General features: G+C 40.2%; 1 protein-coding gene across 1 annotated transcript in view; it reads right to left on the reverse strand.

Annotated features, from left to right (window-relative positions):
- ZYG11B (zyg-11 family member B, cell cycle regulator) overlaps positions 1-18,337 on the reverse strand; it is a 99,655-nt gene continuing 81,318 nt past the window's right edge. The window contains exons 11-14 of the mRNA XM_054500560.2: positions 13,328-13,525; positions 13,149-13,201; positions 10,409-10,506; positions 1-5,582 (exon numbers count right to left, since the gene is read on the reverse strand). Of these exons, the coding sequence (XP_054356535.2) occupies positions 5,392-5,582; positions 10,409-10,506; positions 13,149-13,201; positions 13,328-13,525 (540 nt within the window). The 3' untranslated portion in view covers positions 1-5,391. The remainder of the gene's footprint in view (positions 5,583-10,408; positions 10,507-13,148; positions 13,202-13,327; positions 13,526-18,337) is intronic.

Genomic DNA, 18,337 nt, shown 5'->3' on the forward strand with positions numbered 1-18,337 from the left:
TAAAATTTATAACATTTATTTAGGCAAAAAAAAAATCCCAAAACAAAAATCTGTACACACAACATTAATACTTAAGTGATGTCCTGATTTAAAATATAGCATGATTCATGTACAGAATACTCCCATTCATCTGGCCATAGTGAGAACAGTGCCTTCAGTCCAGATAATTGAGAGTCTTTGAAATATACACACTTTGCAATGAATTTTTTATATCCTTAGAAAGGAGTTAAACTGTTCTATCAGAATTCAAACAAAAGATAACTTTTCTCACACTCATAAGTCAGTGAGAATTTGACAGTGGGAATTCTACAAAAGTCAGGGATTTCTTAATTTTTGTTGTTGCAGATTATCTGAGAGTATAAAGTTTTTAAGGAAAAACAATGCTCTTAAGATCCTGCTTTTATTAAAGTGTCTCAGCTTTCATTAGCTAAGTAGCTTCTTTCTTCTAGGCTGCTTAAAATAAGCTTAAAAGGACCCAATTTGAACAGTTTTTCCCAAAATAAGTCCAAAATTAAACACATAATATTAATAAAGTAGATTTATGATTTCCCACAAAATAATTTTGATAAACTTGGATTTTGGAAATATTCTTAATAGCCATTCTGTCTAGCTGTAAAGTTAGGCTGTGCTATCCAAAAGAGCTTTACTTTAGAGTCATGAGAAGCAGCACTGATCTTTGCAAAACTTACCCCAAAAAATGGGGAGAGAGAAAAACAGGAAGAAAAGTCTCTTTCTTAGGCTACCAGTCAGTTAACAAAGTATCTTAGGTTAAGATTTGGAAACCAAAGAATGCATAATTAGGAGTGTACCATATCATGCAAAGTCTATGAAATACTAAATAAGGTAAAACAATTACTCATTTAAAGCACAATGAGCAAATTCTCTTATCATACGGCTATTCTCATCACCGGACGAAGGTTGGTTTTGCATTATTCCTAAAATAAAACAGTTCATGAGTGAATACTGCAAATTAAAAACTGTCAATACACAGCAAATGATAAGGACTAAACATCCATTATCCACAAACTCATTTGAAACTGCTACCATGGATTTGAGAGGGAAACCAAAAGTTTGCAAACCTCTCTGGGAGCTGTATCAAAGTATTCTGAAGCCCTAGCAATACAAAGTCCCCAAATAAGTAAAATACAGATAAAAGTGGAAGAGCCTATGTCAGCTCAAAGTAACATACTTCCTTTAACTTATGCCTTCAGTTTAATAATACTGTTTATACCACTATAAACGTTGTATAATAACCAAATAATGTAAACATACCATTAGAGGGCAGGAGAGGGATGGGTTTCACCATATACAAAGAGTGTAAGTTTGTTTTCCCTGCTACCTCTTTTCAACCCTGGGTGCAGCTGTACACTGTTCTATAGGGATAATGCGTTTAAAAACACTAAGCTAAATCTCCGGTAAATTAACCTAATTTAGCACATAAAATACGTTTTCATTAAAATGTGCTCAAAAGGGACAGGAAGATGGCCCAATGTTATGTTGATGCATGGCATAATTAAAAACACAGCTAAGACCAGGCACTGTGGCTCATGCCTGTGATTCCAGCACTTTGGGAAGCTGAGGTGGGAAAATCACTTGAGGCCAGGAGTTCGAGACTAGCCTGGGCAACACAGTGAGACATCGTCTCTCTCTCTCTTTTTTGTTTTTTTTTTAACATAGCCAAATAAGATGACTGGGGAGAAAACAGATTAACACAAAAGGTCCCACCTGTAAGGGCAACTTCCTAAAGCTAGATAATATAAAACCTATGGTTTTAAACATAAAACTTGATTATGTGGACGTTTGCAAATGAAATAGATCATGAAAGCAAATTCCCATGCAGTTTTATTCACCTCCATCATGTGTAATCTACTTAAGGTGACTAGTGCCACTATAAGGCATTACTGTCCTGGGGTGACAAGAAGCAATATTTATAGTCAATTCCTGAAACGGGGTCTGATATGCTTTTTAAAAATCCTAAACTAACTAAGATCAATAGCCATGGAGTCATTGGCTTGAGGGTAAACTAATCCCTTATACCACTTATTTTATTAATTAGTTAATAATGCAGTTAATTTTCAACTGCAAAAAGAAAAAACTATTTTGTGGAGTAGAAAGACCACAGCAATAATTACTTGATGCAAAAAATAAGACGCCTTAATTGTATTTGCTCAAATCTGTTGTTTTACTCAATGATACCAATATGTATCATTATAATCTATTTTTAAAAAATTTTCCTCATTATGCCCTAGAACATCATTATACTCTAAAAAGTCAAATTCCATTTCCTTTAGATTTCTTTACTGTTGCTTGTGGACTGATGTAGTGATATTTTACACTGGAGCCCAACAATGATTTGAACAATGAGTGGTTCAACCCTAGTCTAAATTGTGCTTGAAATAGCACCTCTAGCCACTGAGAGATAACACTCAAAGGCACCAATAACAGTTACATTCTAGTCTACAGGTGCAAAAGGGAGGCCTTGTAGATTCTAACTATAGATACTGGCCACTTATGCCTCATAATTCCAATATATACATCCACTGTATTTTAGCCAGATTTAGGACCTTACAGACAATTCTGTGCCTTAATTCTATACACAATTTTAGGAACCATCCCAACTGCGAAGGCACTCAAATTTTTATGTATTTGGGATGTAATAAATTATTATGCTTTTAAGACTCAGAAGTATCTGGCCACTACTGATGTTTACAAAGTAGGAAATTTAGCCTGTAGTTCCAGCTACTCCAGAGGCTAAGGGGGTAGGATCACGTAAGCCCAAAAGGCTGCAGTGAGCTATGACTGTGCCACTGCACTCCAGCTTAGGCAACAGAGTGAAACTCTGTCTCTATAAAAAGAAAAAAAGTAGGAAATTTAATTTTTTTTTTTCCCCAGAAGAGTCTCACTCCATTGCCCAGGCTGGAGTGCAGTGGCACGATCTTAGCTCACTGCAACCTCTACCTCCTGGGTTCAAGTGATTCTTGTGCCTCAGCCTCCCGAGTAGCTGGGACTATAGGCGCGCAAAAAAGCCACCATGCCCCGCTAATTTTTGTATTTTTAGTAGAGACAGGGTTTCACCACGTTGGCCAGGCTGGTCTCGAACTCCTGATCTCAAGTGTTCCGCCCGCCTTGGCCTCCCAAAATGCTGGGATTACAGGCAAGAGCCACTACGCCCACCCTTGCTTTTAAGTATTTTGGATGCTTCATCTATTAAGAAGTTATTCTGAGTAAAGAAGGGATTTACTGTTTTCTGTACACTTTTAGCCATTTCTGAAAATAATTTGTAAAGACAAAAACCTAGCATTAGCCTGTAAAGAAATATGCACTTTTGTCTTGAACAGTATAAAACAGAAACTTGAAGCCAAACTTCTTAAATAGGCTTTCCCTTAACTACACTAGATAAAAGACCTGGAAACGGTCAACATATCTAGCAATTTCCAAACTACCACAGGCCATCTCGTTTTCTGAACTTTGTCTCAGACATTAACATTCAGAAAAGGAAAAAAAAAAAAAAAACTTTTAAAATAATTCTCTATTTTGTCTGAAATAAACTTAGTCTGTGAAAATTTCTTACACCTATAAAAATTCCTTAAGCCAATTAAGTCAGCATTAACCCAGCATTTAATATGGTTTTCAGTGATTCTAAATATCTATTTAGATATTTATTTGAGTCAGTGTCTCGCTCTGTTTCCCAGATGCCACCACACCCAGCTAATTAAAAAAAAATTTTTTTTTTTTTTTTTGGTAGAGACCGAGACTCACTATGTTGCCCAGGCTGGTCTTGAACTTCTGGGCTCAAGCAATCCTCCTGCTTCAGCTTCCCAAAGTGCTGGGATTTAAGCATGAGCCACTGCATCCGGACCTAAATGTCTACTTTAACTCAGTTTTCATTCACATGAAGGAACTCCAAAAAAATTCAAGTCTGATTATTGTGATAATGGTATAAAATATGTTTGTCAAAAAATGTCATCAGTGAACTAATAAACCAGCTCCTTTCTAAATTAAAATGCTTCTGAATAATCACTATGATTTTAATATTCCATTTTAAATCTCTATTGAAAACATCAGCCATCTATGAAAAAAATGTAGTTATCTGGGATTGTAGACTGACCTTATTCACAAAATAAAATTTTAAATGAAAATTAAGTTTTTTGGTGACTTGCTATCTCTCAAGTGCTATTACTGATATAAGTGATTCTTTACTATACTGTATCAGATACCTTAAGGAAAGGTAATTGTCTTAAAAATAATCCGTCAAAAATATGTGCTGTTATGCACTGCGAGTAGAATCATTACATTTAATCATTTAAAGAGTTTATTTTCTTTCATTTTTGGCAGTGAGATGGGGACACTTTCTCTAACATGAACACATTAAGAAGATACACATATTTTGAACAAGAGATTTTAATTTTTATGGCAAAATTTACTGGTGTCAATTGTATTTTAACTGAGAGGTTAACACCATGTTGTTGTCTCTATTCCACTGAACAAAAATGACTTTGAAATAGAGGAAAAGAATAGCCAGTTTTAACTGGCGATAATTTTTTAAAATCACATTTTCACAACAATACAACATATGGAGATGTAGACAGTTAGTCTTTAACACAGAGTGCTGTAATATTTTATACTGTGGTGCTTGGGGAAATATTCCTAGTGAATAACCAGCAGTCTGTGCAGGAACCAGCAGTCCACACTTCTAGGTATAAATATAGAGAACAAGCTTCTGCTCACCGCCTCAAGAGAGGTGGGCTCCCGAAGGGTAGCCTGTCTCATTTTAAAACCTATACCATGAAAGCAATTCCCAGTTCCTACACTCTGTTCTCCCTTCATAATTTTTCTTTCTCATACATCTTTCCGCCAGCCATCCAGGCTCCTGCCAGTGATTAGCTTCCACAAGATGATCCACATTTCCCTTCTTTCACACTAAGAAGGACATCTTATAAAAGATTCACAGATAGAGAAGAAAGCCATTTTATACAGAAGCAGTATAAAATTTACAACTGAAGCAGTGTCAGAAATCAGGTCAACAGCTTATGTGAAGCTGCAAATTGACTGGAAGGGACTCTGAGATCAGAAAAGTCTGGCCTAAGGGTTCGTGCAAACTTTACCATAAAACTGTAGAATCTCAAGCACAAGTAAGTTCAAACACCGAAAGATGTGGAAAATTTCCTAAAAGGCAATGATAAAGGAAGAGACCCTTCTTGACTCATAAGTTAAAAATCACAAGACAAATTAGAGACTGTTCACATAGGCAGTACTACACATTATCAATCCCAAATTGATTTTATGACTCTTGTCATAGAAACCCCCAAAACATCAGGGAGGGTAAGATATTCCAAATGGACCAATCACAAAAAGGATTCCTGTGATTCAATTATCCAATACTTATGGCTATCAATTTAGTCTGGCTTGGGGCTGTTTCTTACAGGGAGGTGGCCTCCCATGGCGCACAATGTGTTTTTCTAAGCTATCCAGAATGGCCACAGCAATCTGTTGGACATGGGGATCAGTATGTTCATGATCTTTGATGTTGTATAAATGCTGCAATCCTCCTTCTTCAATCAGCATGCTGCAATACCTTGAAGCTGAAAAAAACAAAAACAAAAACAAAAACACAAAACAGGAGAAATAGCTTTTCTTAAAACACTTGAAAATTATTCCACAAAAAAAATGACTTCTAGGAGCCATTTTTTTTTAGCTGTTTTGTCATTGATCACTAACATGCAACAGCTTGATAAATAACCTCTATACTGATGTTATGTCTACAGTGCAAGGCCTACACATTCAATCAATAAATAGCTAGCTTGATTCTTCTAACCTCAAGACATATACAATCTGTATTAAAAAAAAAAAAAACAATCATAACTACCTTATCTTTGACCCAAAATCACAGGTAAGTGTTGTTATATTTTTATGCACTTTCTATGCTTTTTTTTTTTTTTTTTTAGACAGAGTCTTGCCCTGTTGCCCAGGCCGGAGTACAGTGGCGCAATCTCAACTCACTGCAGCCTCCGCCTCCTGGGTTCAAGCGATTCTTGTGCCTCAGCCTGGAAACACAGGCACATGCCACCACCCCTGGATAATTTTTTTATTTTTAGTAGAGATGGGGTTTTACCATGTTGCCTAGGCTGGTCTCAAACTCCTGCCCTCAAGCAATCCTCCCGCCTCAGCCTCCCAAAGTACTCGAATTATAGGCATGAGTCACAGTGCCAGGCCGCATTTCCTATGCTTTTTAAAAACTTAATGGCACTCATACTGCACATACAGTTTTTAAATTTTTGAAATATTTTATTTGCCTTTCTTTAAGACAGTCTCATTCTGTTGCCCAGGCTGGGGTGATCATGGCTCATGCCCAGTGGTGTGATCATGGCTCACTGCAGCTTGCTGTGTTGCCCAGGCTGGAGTCCAATGGCACAATTTTGGCTCACTGCAACCTCTGCCTCCCGAGTTCAAGCAATTCTCCTTCCTCAGTCTCCTGGGTAGCTGGGACTATAGGCACCAGCCACCACACCTGGCTAAATTTTTGTATTTTTGGTAGAGTTGGGGTTTTACCAGGCTGGCCAGGCCAGTCTCAAACTCCTGACCTTAAGTGATCTGCCTGCCTCAGCCTCCCAAAGTGCTGGGGTTACAGGTGTGAGCCACCACACCCAGCCACGTTAAAACATTTCAATACAAACAGAAGTGAATTCCATTTAAATATAAACAAAATAAGCCCACAAGGTAGGAACCTAAACTATCTGAGTTGGAGACAAAATATTCTAATATTCCCCAAATTACAGTGCATTTTAGAATAAATTATTCAGGGACTGGGCGCGGTGGCTCATGCCTGTAATCCTAGCACTTTGGGAGGCCGAGGCGGGCGGATCACGAGGTCAGGAGATCGAGACCATCCTGGCTAACATGGTGAAACCCTGTCTCTACTAAAAATACAAAAAAATTAGCCAGGCGTGGTGGCGGGCACCTGTAGTTCCAGCTACTTGGAAGGCTGAGGCAGGAGAATGGTGTGAAGTGGGAGGCGGAACTTGCAGTAGGCCGAGATCATGCCACTGCACTCCAGCCTGGGCGACAGCAAGACTCCGTCTCAAAAAAAAAAAAAAATAAATAAATAAATAAAAGAATAAATTATTTAGGGCTGTCATTCCATAGAGTAAAACCTAAATAACTCTAATACCTAAAAGTAGTGACAAAAATAAATACTTGTATGAAAATGCACTATTATTATTATTATTTTTTTTTTTTTTTCAGACAGTCTCGCTCTGTCACCCAGGCTGAAGTGCAGTGGTGTGATCTTGGCTCACTGTAACCTCCACCTCCCAGTTCAAGTGATTTTCCCGCCTCAGCCTCCCTAGTAGCTGAGAGTACAGATGTGTGCCATAACGCCCAGCTAATTTTTTGTATTTTTAGTAGAGATGGGGTTTCACCATGTTAGCCAGGATGGTCTCGATCTCCTGACTTTGTGATCCGCCCGCCTTGGCCTCCCAAAGTGCTGGGAATACAGGCGTGAGCCACTGCGCCCAGCCGAAAATGCACTATTATTTACTTATTATGTTTTATTTTCTCCTACTGAGCTGTGAAAGGTCCATTCCTTGAGTTATGAGGAAAGGAACCTATAGATTACAGACTGGGAATATGATGGGATCAACTGTTAATAAACTCGGGAGGCCTCAGAATCTGTGGGTACAGTAAAAAAAAAAAAGACTTTAGGGCAGAGACAGTTTAATGTAGCTAAAGAGGCAGTTTTCGATTTATGAGTGAACAACTCTGCTTCTGGGTAATCTAGTAGGAAGGACCGGATAAGCCTCCAGGTGGGAGTTCAGGTGGGTACAAGACAGTTTTCTTGGTCACATCCCATTCGTTGAATTCTTCTTCTCTATCTGACACAGAAGAGCTTTTACTGCATTGCCTTTTTGTGGTATGCAGTGAGTTTTCATCAAAGAATACAAGAGAAAGAGCTGGGCGCGGTGGCTCATGCCTGTAATCCCAGCACTTTGAGAGGCCAAGGCGGGTGAGTTCGAGACCAGCCTGGCCAACACAGTGAAACCCAGCCTCCACTAAAAATACAAAAATTAGCTGGGCATGGTGGCGCATTCCTGTAGTCCCAGTTACTCGGGAGGCTGAGGCAGGAGAATTGCTTGAATCTGGGAGGTGTAGCTGAGATCGTGCCACTGCACTCCAGCCTGGGCAACAGAGTAAGACTCTGTCTCCAAAAAAAAAAAAAAAAAAAAACCCAAGCGAAAATCTCACAAAATGTTACTACTTCTGCTATAAGGATATTGGTAAAAACAACTCTCACATATCCTATATAAGGCCCTTTATAGTATGTCCCCTATTAAGGTCCAATAGAAGAAATTTAATTCATAGTTAACTGCTCGTAAAAAGTTCTCTCCCCTCCCCGTCTCCCCTGACAAGGATATGGAATGTTTCCCTCTTATATGGAGAACCATGTCGCTTTTTACTTGCAGCAGAGCCACAAAAATCCCTATGCATGGCCTACAAGTCTACATTTGACTATTTTCCCTCTATCCTAGGATTTTTTTTTTTTTCTTTTTGAGACAGAGCCTCACTCTGTCACCCAGGCCGGAGTGCATGGTGCCATCACAGCTCACTGCAGCCTTGCTCTCTGGGCTCAGATGATGCTCCCACCTCAGCCTCCCAAGTAGCTGGGACTACAGGAGCACACCACAACACCTGGCTAATTTCTTTTACATCTTTTATAGAAACTAGGTTTCGCCATGTTGCCCAGGCTGGTCTCAAACTCCCGGGCTCAAGCGATCCACTCACCTCAACTTCAGAAAATGCTGGGATTATAGGGATGAGCCATTATGCCCGGCCCCTGTAATTTTTGAAAAATTATTTTTCCTTACTTCTAATTAAAACTAAAAATAGGCCAGGCACAGTGGCTCACACCTGTAAGCCCAGCACTTTGGGAGGCCGAGGTCGGTGGATCACCTGAGGTCAGGGGTTCAAGATCAGCCCAGCCAAAATGGTGAAACCCTGTCTCTAAAATACAAAAATTAGCCAGGCGTGGTGGTGCAGGCCTGTAGTCCCAGCTACTCTGGAGGTTGAGGCAAGAGAATCGCTTGAACCTGGGAGGTGGAGGGTGTGGTGAGCCAAGATCGCACCACTGCACTCCAGCCTGGGTGACAAAGTAAGTGAGACTCCACCTCAAAAAAAAAAAAAAAAAAAAAATATATATATATATATATATATGTGTGTGTGTGTGTATGTATATATATGTGTATGTGTATATATATGTATATACATATATATATACGTATATATATATACACACTTTACTATTAAAGTGGTTCTGTGTATTTCTTGTGTCAAATCATTTGTGGAATGAGTTTATATTAATAAATAATTAGGCTACGCTTGATGGCTGACGCCTGTAATGCCAGCACTTTGGAAGGAAGAGGCAGGCAGATCACTTGAGCCTAGGAGTTTGAGACCATCCTGGCCAACATGGTGAAACCCCGTCTCTACAAAAAATACAAAAAAAAGCCAGGCATGGTGACATGCACTTGTAGTCCTAGCTACAAGCTGAGGCGGGAGGATCATCTGAGCCTGGACGTCAAGGCTGCAGTGAGCTGTTACTATGCCACTGCACTCCAGCTCCAGTGATAGAGAGAGACCCTGTCTCTAAATAAATAAATAAGAGTTGCATCGTAGCTTTCAAAGAATAATACAGAACCTGATTCAAACACTTTGCTTCTTCAGAAACCATGGGTGCTGGGAGCGACATCTTGAACAACAGAATTTTGGGTGAATGAGAATTGGGCACCGGAATGTACCATCAACAGTGGATCTACTTAAGACATTTTACTCAACAAATGGACTCACTGTAGTCTCCTAATCTTTAAATTCCTTGAGGTAAGAGCACTGTCTCATTCACCACTGTCATTCAGTGCCTAGTTACACCATGCTCATTCTGAAAGAATACCTTAAGTTGGCCGGGCACAGTGGCTCACGCCTGTAATCTCAGCACTTTGGGAGGCTGAGGCGGGCGGATCACCTGAGGTCAGGAATTCGAGACCAGCCTGGCCAACATGGTGAAACTCCATCTCTACTAAAAAAAAAAAAAAAATACAAAAATTAGCCGGGTATGCTGGCAGGTGCCTGATATCTCAGCTACTCGGGAGGCTGAGGCAGGAGAATCGCTTGAACCCAGGAGGCGGAGGTTGCAGTGAGCCGAGATCGCGCCACTGTACTCCAGCCTGGGGAACAAGAGCGAGACTTCGTCTCAAAAAAAAAAAAAAAGAATACCTTAAGTTTATAACCTAAGATTGCCTTACATTTTAGGTCAGTGTTCTTAAAATTAACTTTAATACACAATTTAGAAATATCTTTCCTGGGAAATGACAATTTCACTTAAAGAAAAAAAACACAGTTCTCTTTTTTTGGTACATACGATTCTTGCTGCAGACATGTTGCATGGCCCAAACTGCCCATAGCTGGACTCCTGGTGTTGTGAAACAGCCAAGTAATGGGAAAAATGGATTAAAGGACCTAAAGGTGCAAAAGAAAAGAATCAAAGTTACATCTCATACTTAGCGTAATTTCCTAAAGCAGTGATTCCTAAACTTTTTATTTTCAAAATTTATCCTATTATATTTAGACTAATATAAATGAGCTATAGAATATCATTTGTCTTAACCATTTCAGAGAAGACTGCATTCAGACATGACTCAGTACAGAAGATGGAAGGTGATTAGAACATGGTACTAAAAGAGAAAAAATTTTTCCAAAAGCACTTTTTAAGTCTTAAAGATACACATTTGAAGATAAGTAGACCTTGGTTTGGAAACTAAGAAATAGAGAAATCAGGTGATAACTAACTAGTAGAACACTATGAAAAAGACGTATAATTATCCCTTCTATTTTCTACTGGTCTGAATAAAAATAGGTAGAACATAAGTTGGAGAAATAAAAAAAATGTTGGCAACATCAGCATTTATGAACCAAACAGAAAAAAAAGTTGAATGAAAATACTTCAGGTAATTAGTAATTTAATTATCAAGTTATCTAATTACAAACAGAGTTAGGCATCCAGTATGCACTTTATTTATTTATTTATTTATTTATGTATTTATTTTGAGACAGAGTCTTGCTCTGTTGCCCACGCTGGAGTGCAGTGGCGCGATCTCGGCTCACTGCAACCTCCGCCTCCTGGGTTCACGGCATTCTCCTGCCTCAGCCTCCCGAGTAGCTGGGACTACAGGCGCCTGCCACCATGCCCGGCTAATTTTTTTTTGCATTTTTAGTAGAGACAGGGTTTCACCGTGTTAGCCAGGATGGTCTCAATCTCCTGACCTCGTGATCCGCCCGCCTTGGCCTCCCAAAGTGCTGGGATTACAGGTATGAGCCACCGTGCCCAGCCTATTTATTTATTTTTATTATTTATTTATTTATTTGAGACAGGGTCTCGCTCTGTTGCTCAGGCTGGAGTGCAGTAAGGTGATCTCAACTCATTGCAGCCTCAACCTCCCAGGCTCAAGTGATTCTCCCACCTTAGCCTCCCAAGCAGCTTGGACTACAGGGATGTGCCATCACAACTGGCTAATTTTTTATTTTTTGTAGAGACGGGGGTCTCACTATGTTGCTCAGGCTGGTCTCAAACACCTGAGCTCAAGTGATCTACCTGCCTTGGCCTTCCGAAGTGGTGGGACTACAGGTGCATGCCATCATGCCCAGGTTTTTTTATTTTTTAGTAGAGATGAGGTCTCACTATGATGCCTAGGCTACTCTCCAACTCCTGAACTCAAGTGATACTACCACCTCAGTCTCTCAAAGTGTTTGGATTATAGGTGTGAGCCACCATGCCAAGCCCAGAATGCACTTTAATAAATTATTACAAACTGTTTCCCCAACCAAATCTGGTGTTATTCCTTTTTTGAGAGTCTCATTCTGTCACCCAGGCTGCAGTGCAGTGGTGCCATCTCAGCTCACTGCAACCTCCACCTCCCAAGTTCAAGCAATTCTCATGCCTCAGCCTCCCAAGTAGCTGGAATTACAGGTGTGCACCACCATGCCCCACTACATGCACCACCACGCCCCACTAACTTTGTTTTTTCAGTAGAGACAGGGGTTTCAACATGTTGGCCAAGCTGGTCTCGAACTCCTGGACTGAAGTGATCCACACGCCTCAGCCTCCCAAAGTGCTGGGATTACAGGCATGAACCACAATGCCCAGCCTGAATCTGCTGCTACTTCTAATTCCTTCAATGTGTCATTTTATTTTAGACCTTCCTGCATTAATACAATGCTTTTTCTTCCTAAAAATCTCCTGCCTCTCCTTATCTTTCAACACTCAGGTCACAACTCACTTCCTCTGAAAGGGGTGTGTGTGTGTATATTTACATTTGGAGTCTTCCTCTGTCACTCAGGCTGGAATGCAGTGATGCAATCAGAGCTCACTGCAGCCTCAAACTCCTGGGCTCAAGTGATCCTCCCAGGACTACAGGTATGTGCTACCCTGCTGGGCTTCACCTTTAATTTCATAACATTCTATGGACATTTGGCATAACGGTATTTTATCTGATCCACATTTGCTCTCCCTCACAAGGATATAAAATTCTTGTGTGCAGACACCATGTCTTTGTTCATCTTTGAATTTCAAGAGCACAGAACAAATTCCTAGCACTTGTCTTCAACAAATGTGAAATGAAGGAAACATGAAGAGTGATAGGTGGTAGAAAAAAGTCAAAATACTTTGCTTCTTTTAAAGCCAATACTTTTGGCTGGGTGTGGTGGCTCACGCCTGTAATCTCAGCACTTAGGGAGGCCCAGGCAGGCAGATCACCTGAGGTCAGGAGTTCAAGACCAGCCTGGCCAACATGGTGAAACCTCATCTCTACTAAAAATACAAAAATTAGCCGGGCATGCTAGTGGGCGCCTATAATCCCAGCTACTCAGGAGGCTGAGGCAGGGGAATTGCTTGAACCTGGGAGGTGGAGGTTGCAGTGAGCCAAGATCATGCCACTGCACTCCAGCCGTGGCGACGGAGTGAAACTCTGTCTCAAAATAAATAAATAAATAAATAACCAATACTGAGGTGCCTGAGGGAAAAATTATGCATCTAGTAGGAATGACTCTTAGGAATGATCTCTAGACTAGGTTGCTGGTTTACTATTAATTATGATACTAATTACCTGTATGCTACCATCTCACACTCTGGAGTTGGCCATTTCAAAATAGCTGAATGCTGAAAGACAAAAGACACACAAGAAGGGATTACAATATTTATTTAGCACTGCATTATTTACTACATTATGAGACTGTGATAGTTTAACCACTAAGAATGTCTTTTGTTGGTATGGAATGACCCTACCAAATCATCCAGCAGAGAATTCCTCTGGCTACGACTCAATGTCCAAGCTTGTTCACCTCTGGATATTAAATGGGCAATAATTCCAGCTGCAAAGTAACTGACTTCCACTTCCACACTGTGTAGAAGACTACTGATGTGGTCTATAAAATCTTTCCACATTAATTCAGAATGTAATTCTTGTACTTCAGCTATATTGTTCTGGAAAAAAAAAAAAGAAGATATAAAAATTAATATAATATGTATAGTAAATGGTTAAGATAACTGTTTTTAGGCCCTGGATAACAGGCAATTCAGGAAGGTGAGAGAAAAGTATTTCCCTGAGAGAAAGCATTCAAATGAGGGCAGTTTACAGACTGCAATGAAGGTAAGAGGAAGCCAAAGAGAAAGTAGCAGTTTTGTTGAAACAGAGATCATAGTTCAGGGTGGTCAAGCAGAAAAAACTCTGTAGAACAGAGTGCTGGAAAGGACAAAGCTCCACACTCAGAGACAGAGCACACATGACCTGTACCCCAAATCTCTGGCTCAGTAATGACATGGGTGAAACTCCAGGAGGCTAGGGAAAGAACTACCAGAAAGTAGTATATGAACAAATCCCAAAGTCACACGGGGATAGGAGTAGTTCACGTTTCCGCTAGCCAGACTCAAGAGACCTTATAATAAGCAAAGTATTTGATAGTAGTAGGGCTAAATTATATATGAACCGCAGGGTAAAGTCTGATAAGACACCACTCTAACAAAACAAATAAACAGGGCTGGGTGTGGTGGCTCATACCTTAGAGGTCGGGAGTTTAAGACAAGCCTGGCCAACATGGAGAAAGCCCGTCTCTACTAAATCCACAAAAATTAGCCAGGTGTGGTGGTGCACACCTGTAATCTCAGCTACTTGGGAGGCTGAGGCACGAGAATTGCTTAAACCCAGGAGGCAGAGGTTACAGTGAGCTGAGATCCCACCACTGCACTCCAGCCTGGGAGACAGAGTGAGACGCCATCTCAAAACAAACAAACAAACAAACCCAAAACAGCCAAGCGTGGTGGCTCACGCCTGTAATCCCATCACTTTGGGAGGCAGAGGCAGGCAGATCACCTGAGGTCAGGAGTTCGAGACCAGCCTGGCCAACATGCAGAAACCCCGTCTCTACTAAAAAAAATAGAAAAATGAGCTGGGCATGGTGTCATGTGCCTGTAATCCCAGCTACTCGGGAGGCTGAGGCAGGAGAATTGCTTGATCCTGGGAGGTGGAGGCTGCAGCGAGTGGAAATCATGTCACTGCACTCCAGCCTGGGCAACAGAGTGAGACTCTGTCTCACAAAAAAAAAATAATAATAATAAAATAAAATAAAATAACACATAAACAAGCTTCAAGAGGAGCAACTTGATCTGCAAGTAACTGCATGCAAGAACAAAGTATAAGACTCTTTAGAGAAAAATAATAAAACCTAGCAATCACCAAGTTACATTTCGCAAGGACCGGCATCCAATAAAAAAATTACCAGGCATACAAAGGGGCAGAAAAATATGATTCATAACCAGGAGAAAAATCAATCCATAGAAATGGACTAAAAAATAACAGAGATAATAGAATTAGCAGACAAGGACTTAAAGCAGCTATTATAAATATTATAAATATAATTCAGACATAAACATGAAGAGAGAAAATGAACATGTAAGAAAGACATAAATGTAAATTTTTTTTTTTTTTAGACGGAGTCTCGCTCTCGCCCAGGCTGGAGTGCAATGGCGCGATCTCAGCTCACTGCAAGCTCCGCCTCCCAGGTTCACACCATTCTCCTGCCTCAGCCTCCTGAGTAGCTGGGGCTACAGGCACCCACTACCACGCCTGGCTAATTTTTTAATATTTTTAGTAGAGACGGGGTTTCACCATGTTAGCCAGGTTGGTCTCGATCTCCTGACCTCGTGATCCGCCCGCCTCGGCCTCCCAAAGTGCTGGGATTACAGGCGTGAGCCACCGCGCCTGGCCAACCTAAATGTAAATTATAGAAATTAAAAAAAAAAAAAAAACTAAATATCTGAAAAGCAAAATATATTGGATGAGATTAACAGCAGATGAGATGCTTCCGGAAAAACAATCAGTGGACTAAACAACAGAGAAATAAAAAGCATCCATGGCAGGGCATGCTGGTTTACACCTGTAATCCCAGCACAGGAGGTTGAGGTGGGAGGATCACTTCAGGCCAGGAGTTCAAAACCAACCTGGGCAACATAGGGAGACCCTGTCTCTATTTACACACACAAAAGGAAATAGAAACCATCCAAATCAAAGCACAGAAGAAAAAACCAGACTGGGGAAGAAAGCCAATAAAGGAGTTCTGCGACCTGTGGGATAATGTCTAGAAGTCTAACATGCTTATAACTGAAGTCATAGAAGAAGCAGAAATTAGAGAGGGTATGAAACAAGGTATCTGAAGAAATAATGGCCAAATTTTTGCAAAACGTGATAAAAATTATAAACCCAAAGATTCAACAGAAAAAAATTGTCCACTTAGACTTTAATAGCCAACCAAAAATTTATCATTCAAAAAATCAAAGCAAAATAAAAAACTTTGTTAGGTAAACAACACATGAGTGAGAAGTCATTGCTAGCACACCTATAGGATAATAAACGTAAGAAAAGAACAGAATGAGAAATGTGAGTAAATATGAAAGATAAATTTCTCTCTCTCTCTCTTTTTTTTTTTTTTTTTTTGAGACGGAGCCTTGCTCTGTTGCTCAGGCTGGAGCTCAATGGCGGGATCTCAGCTCACTGCAACCTCCGCCTCCTTGATTCAAGTGATTCTCCTGCCTCAGCCTCCGAGTAGTTGGGATTACAGGCAGCGACCACCATGGCCAGCTAATTTTTGTATTTTTAGTAGAGACAGGGTTTCGCCATGTTGGCCAGGCTGGTCTCGAACTCCTGACCTCAGGTGATCCGCCCGCCTTGGCCTCCCAAAGTGTTGGGATTACAGGTGTGACCCACCCTGCCCAGCCAATTTCTTGTTTTTAAATTGAGGATTGATGAGCACTCCTGCTTCTGGCCAAGGTGGAGTAAAAACAGTCAGATTTACACATCTGCCTGAAACAACTAAAAAATCCAAATAAATATGGAAAAACAATTCTCAAGATACTGGTCACAAGCAATAAAGGACAGTGACTCTTAGTGTCCTTTACTGGATGGAAAACAAAGTGAGCTATTGCCTTGAAAGAGTTTCCAGGCTGTAGCACAGGGATACAGACCTGAAGCAGAGCTCAGTAGACTGAATGGAGTAGGAAATGAGGTGAACAGTCCGCAGAAATGATGGTAACTCACAGGACAGAACACCAGGGAAAAGAGAATTTGCACATAAAGCGAGTCCAGCCATCTGTAGAGTCCCACTCTATTCAGCGGAGCAACGATAACAAAATGAACACAAGGAAGCTGAGGGCAGGAAAAGAACCAACTAAAGAGTTAGAGAAAAGTGCGTAGTGCTCACAGAGGGCCAGGAATAGTGCATGTTCTCACATATTCTCATCACCCAGTATGGAAAAACCTTTCATTCACAAGGCACTGGGCAGAGTCCTCAGGAAGGACTCTGTTACTCTACTACTGTTTCAGTAGTAGAGAATAATTAGCCATAGCCTGACCACTGCTCTGGAACCTCCTAATAAATCATAAAAAGCAAGTGATCAAAGTGATCAAAATGTTTAAAAGTAAGTTAACTGCATCCCAGAACAAAGTTCAAGAATATTCATAGAAAAACAAAAATATTCAGCAACCAAGAAGGTAAAAATTCACAATGTCTGGCATTCAATCAAAAACTACCAAGCAGAATGGGAGAAAACATTTGCAAGACATATATCTGATAAGGGATTAATATCCAGAATATATAGAGAACTCCTAAAATACAACAACAAAAACACAAACAACCCAATTTAAAAATGGGCAAAGGAACTGAATAGATATTTCTCCGAAGAAGATTTACAAATGGCCAATAAACCCATACAAATATACTCAACACCACTTATCATCAGAGAAATGCAAACAAAAACTACAAGATACTATCTCAGACCCACTAGAATGGCTACTATTAAAAAAAAAAAAAAAAAAAAACGGAAAATAACAAGAGGTGAGAATGTGGAGAAATTGGAACCCTTGGACACTGTTGGTGGGAATGTAAAACAGTAGAGCTGTTGTGGAAAACAGTATGGTAGTTTCTCAAAATTTAAAAATAGAATTATCACGATACAGTAATTCTATTTCTGGAACTATACCCCACAAAATTCAAAGTACAGTCTTAAAGAGATATTCGTGGCCGGGTGCGGTGGCTCACACCTGTAATCCCAGCACTTTGAGAGGCAGAGGCAAGCGGATCACCTGAGGGGAGTTTGAGACCAGCCTGACCAACATGGAGAAACCCTGTCTCTACTAAAAATACAAAATTAACCAGGCTGGGTGGTGCACGTCTATAGGGATTATAATCCCAGCTACTCAGGAAGGCTGAGGCAGAAGAATCGCTTCAACCTGGGAGGCGGAGGTTGTGGTGAGACATTTGTACACTCATCTTCACAGAAGCATTATTCACAATAGCAAAACCAAGGAAGCAACCTAAGTGTCCAATAAATGGATGGATAAGGAAAATGTGGTCTATACATACAATGAAATATTATTCAGCCTTAAAAAGGAAGGAAATTCTGACATACACTACAACATGGATGAACCATGAGGACAATATTGTAAGTGACGTAAGCTAGTTACAACAAGACAAATACTGTATGATTCCACTTACATGAAGTAGTTAAGGAGTTAAAATCATAGAGACAGAAAATAGAATGGTGGTTACCAGGGGCGGCAGAATGGGGAAATGGAATAGTATTGTTTAATGGTTACAGACTTTCAGTTTTACAAGATGAAAACAGTTACAGAGATGAGTGGTAGTGATGGTTCTACAACATTATAAAAGTATTTAATACCACTGAACAACACACTTAAAAATGGTTAAGATGGTAAATTTTACGTTATCACAATTTAAAAAATAA

Source organism: Pongo pygmaeus, chromosome 1 (assembly GCF_028885625.2).
Source record: "Pongo pygmaeus isolate AG05252 chromosome 1, NHGRI_mPonPyg2-v2.0_pri, whole genome shotgun sequence".
NCBI classification, from domain to species: domain Eukaryota; kingdom Metazoa; phylum Chordata; class Mammalia; order Primates; family Hominidae; genus Pongo; species Pongo pygmaeus.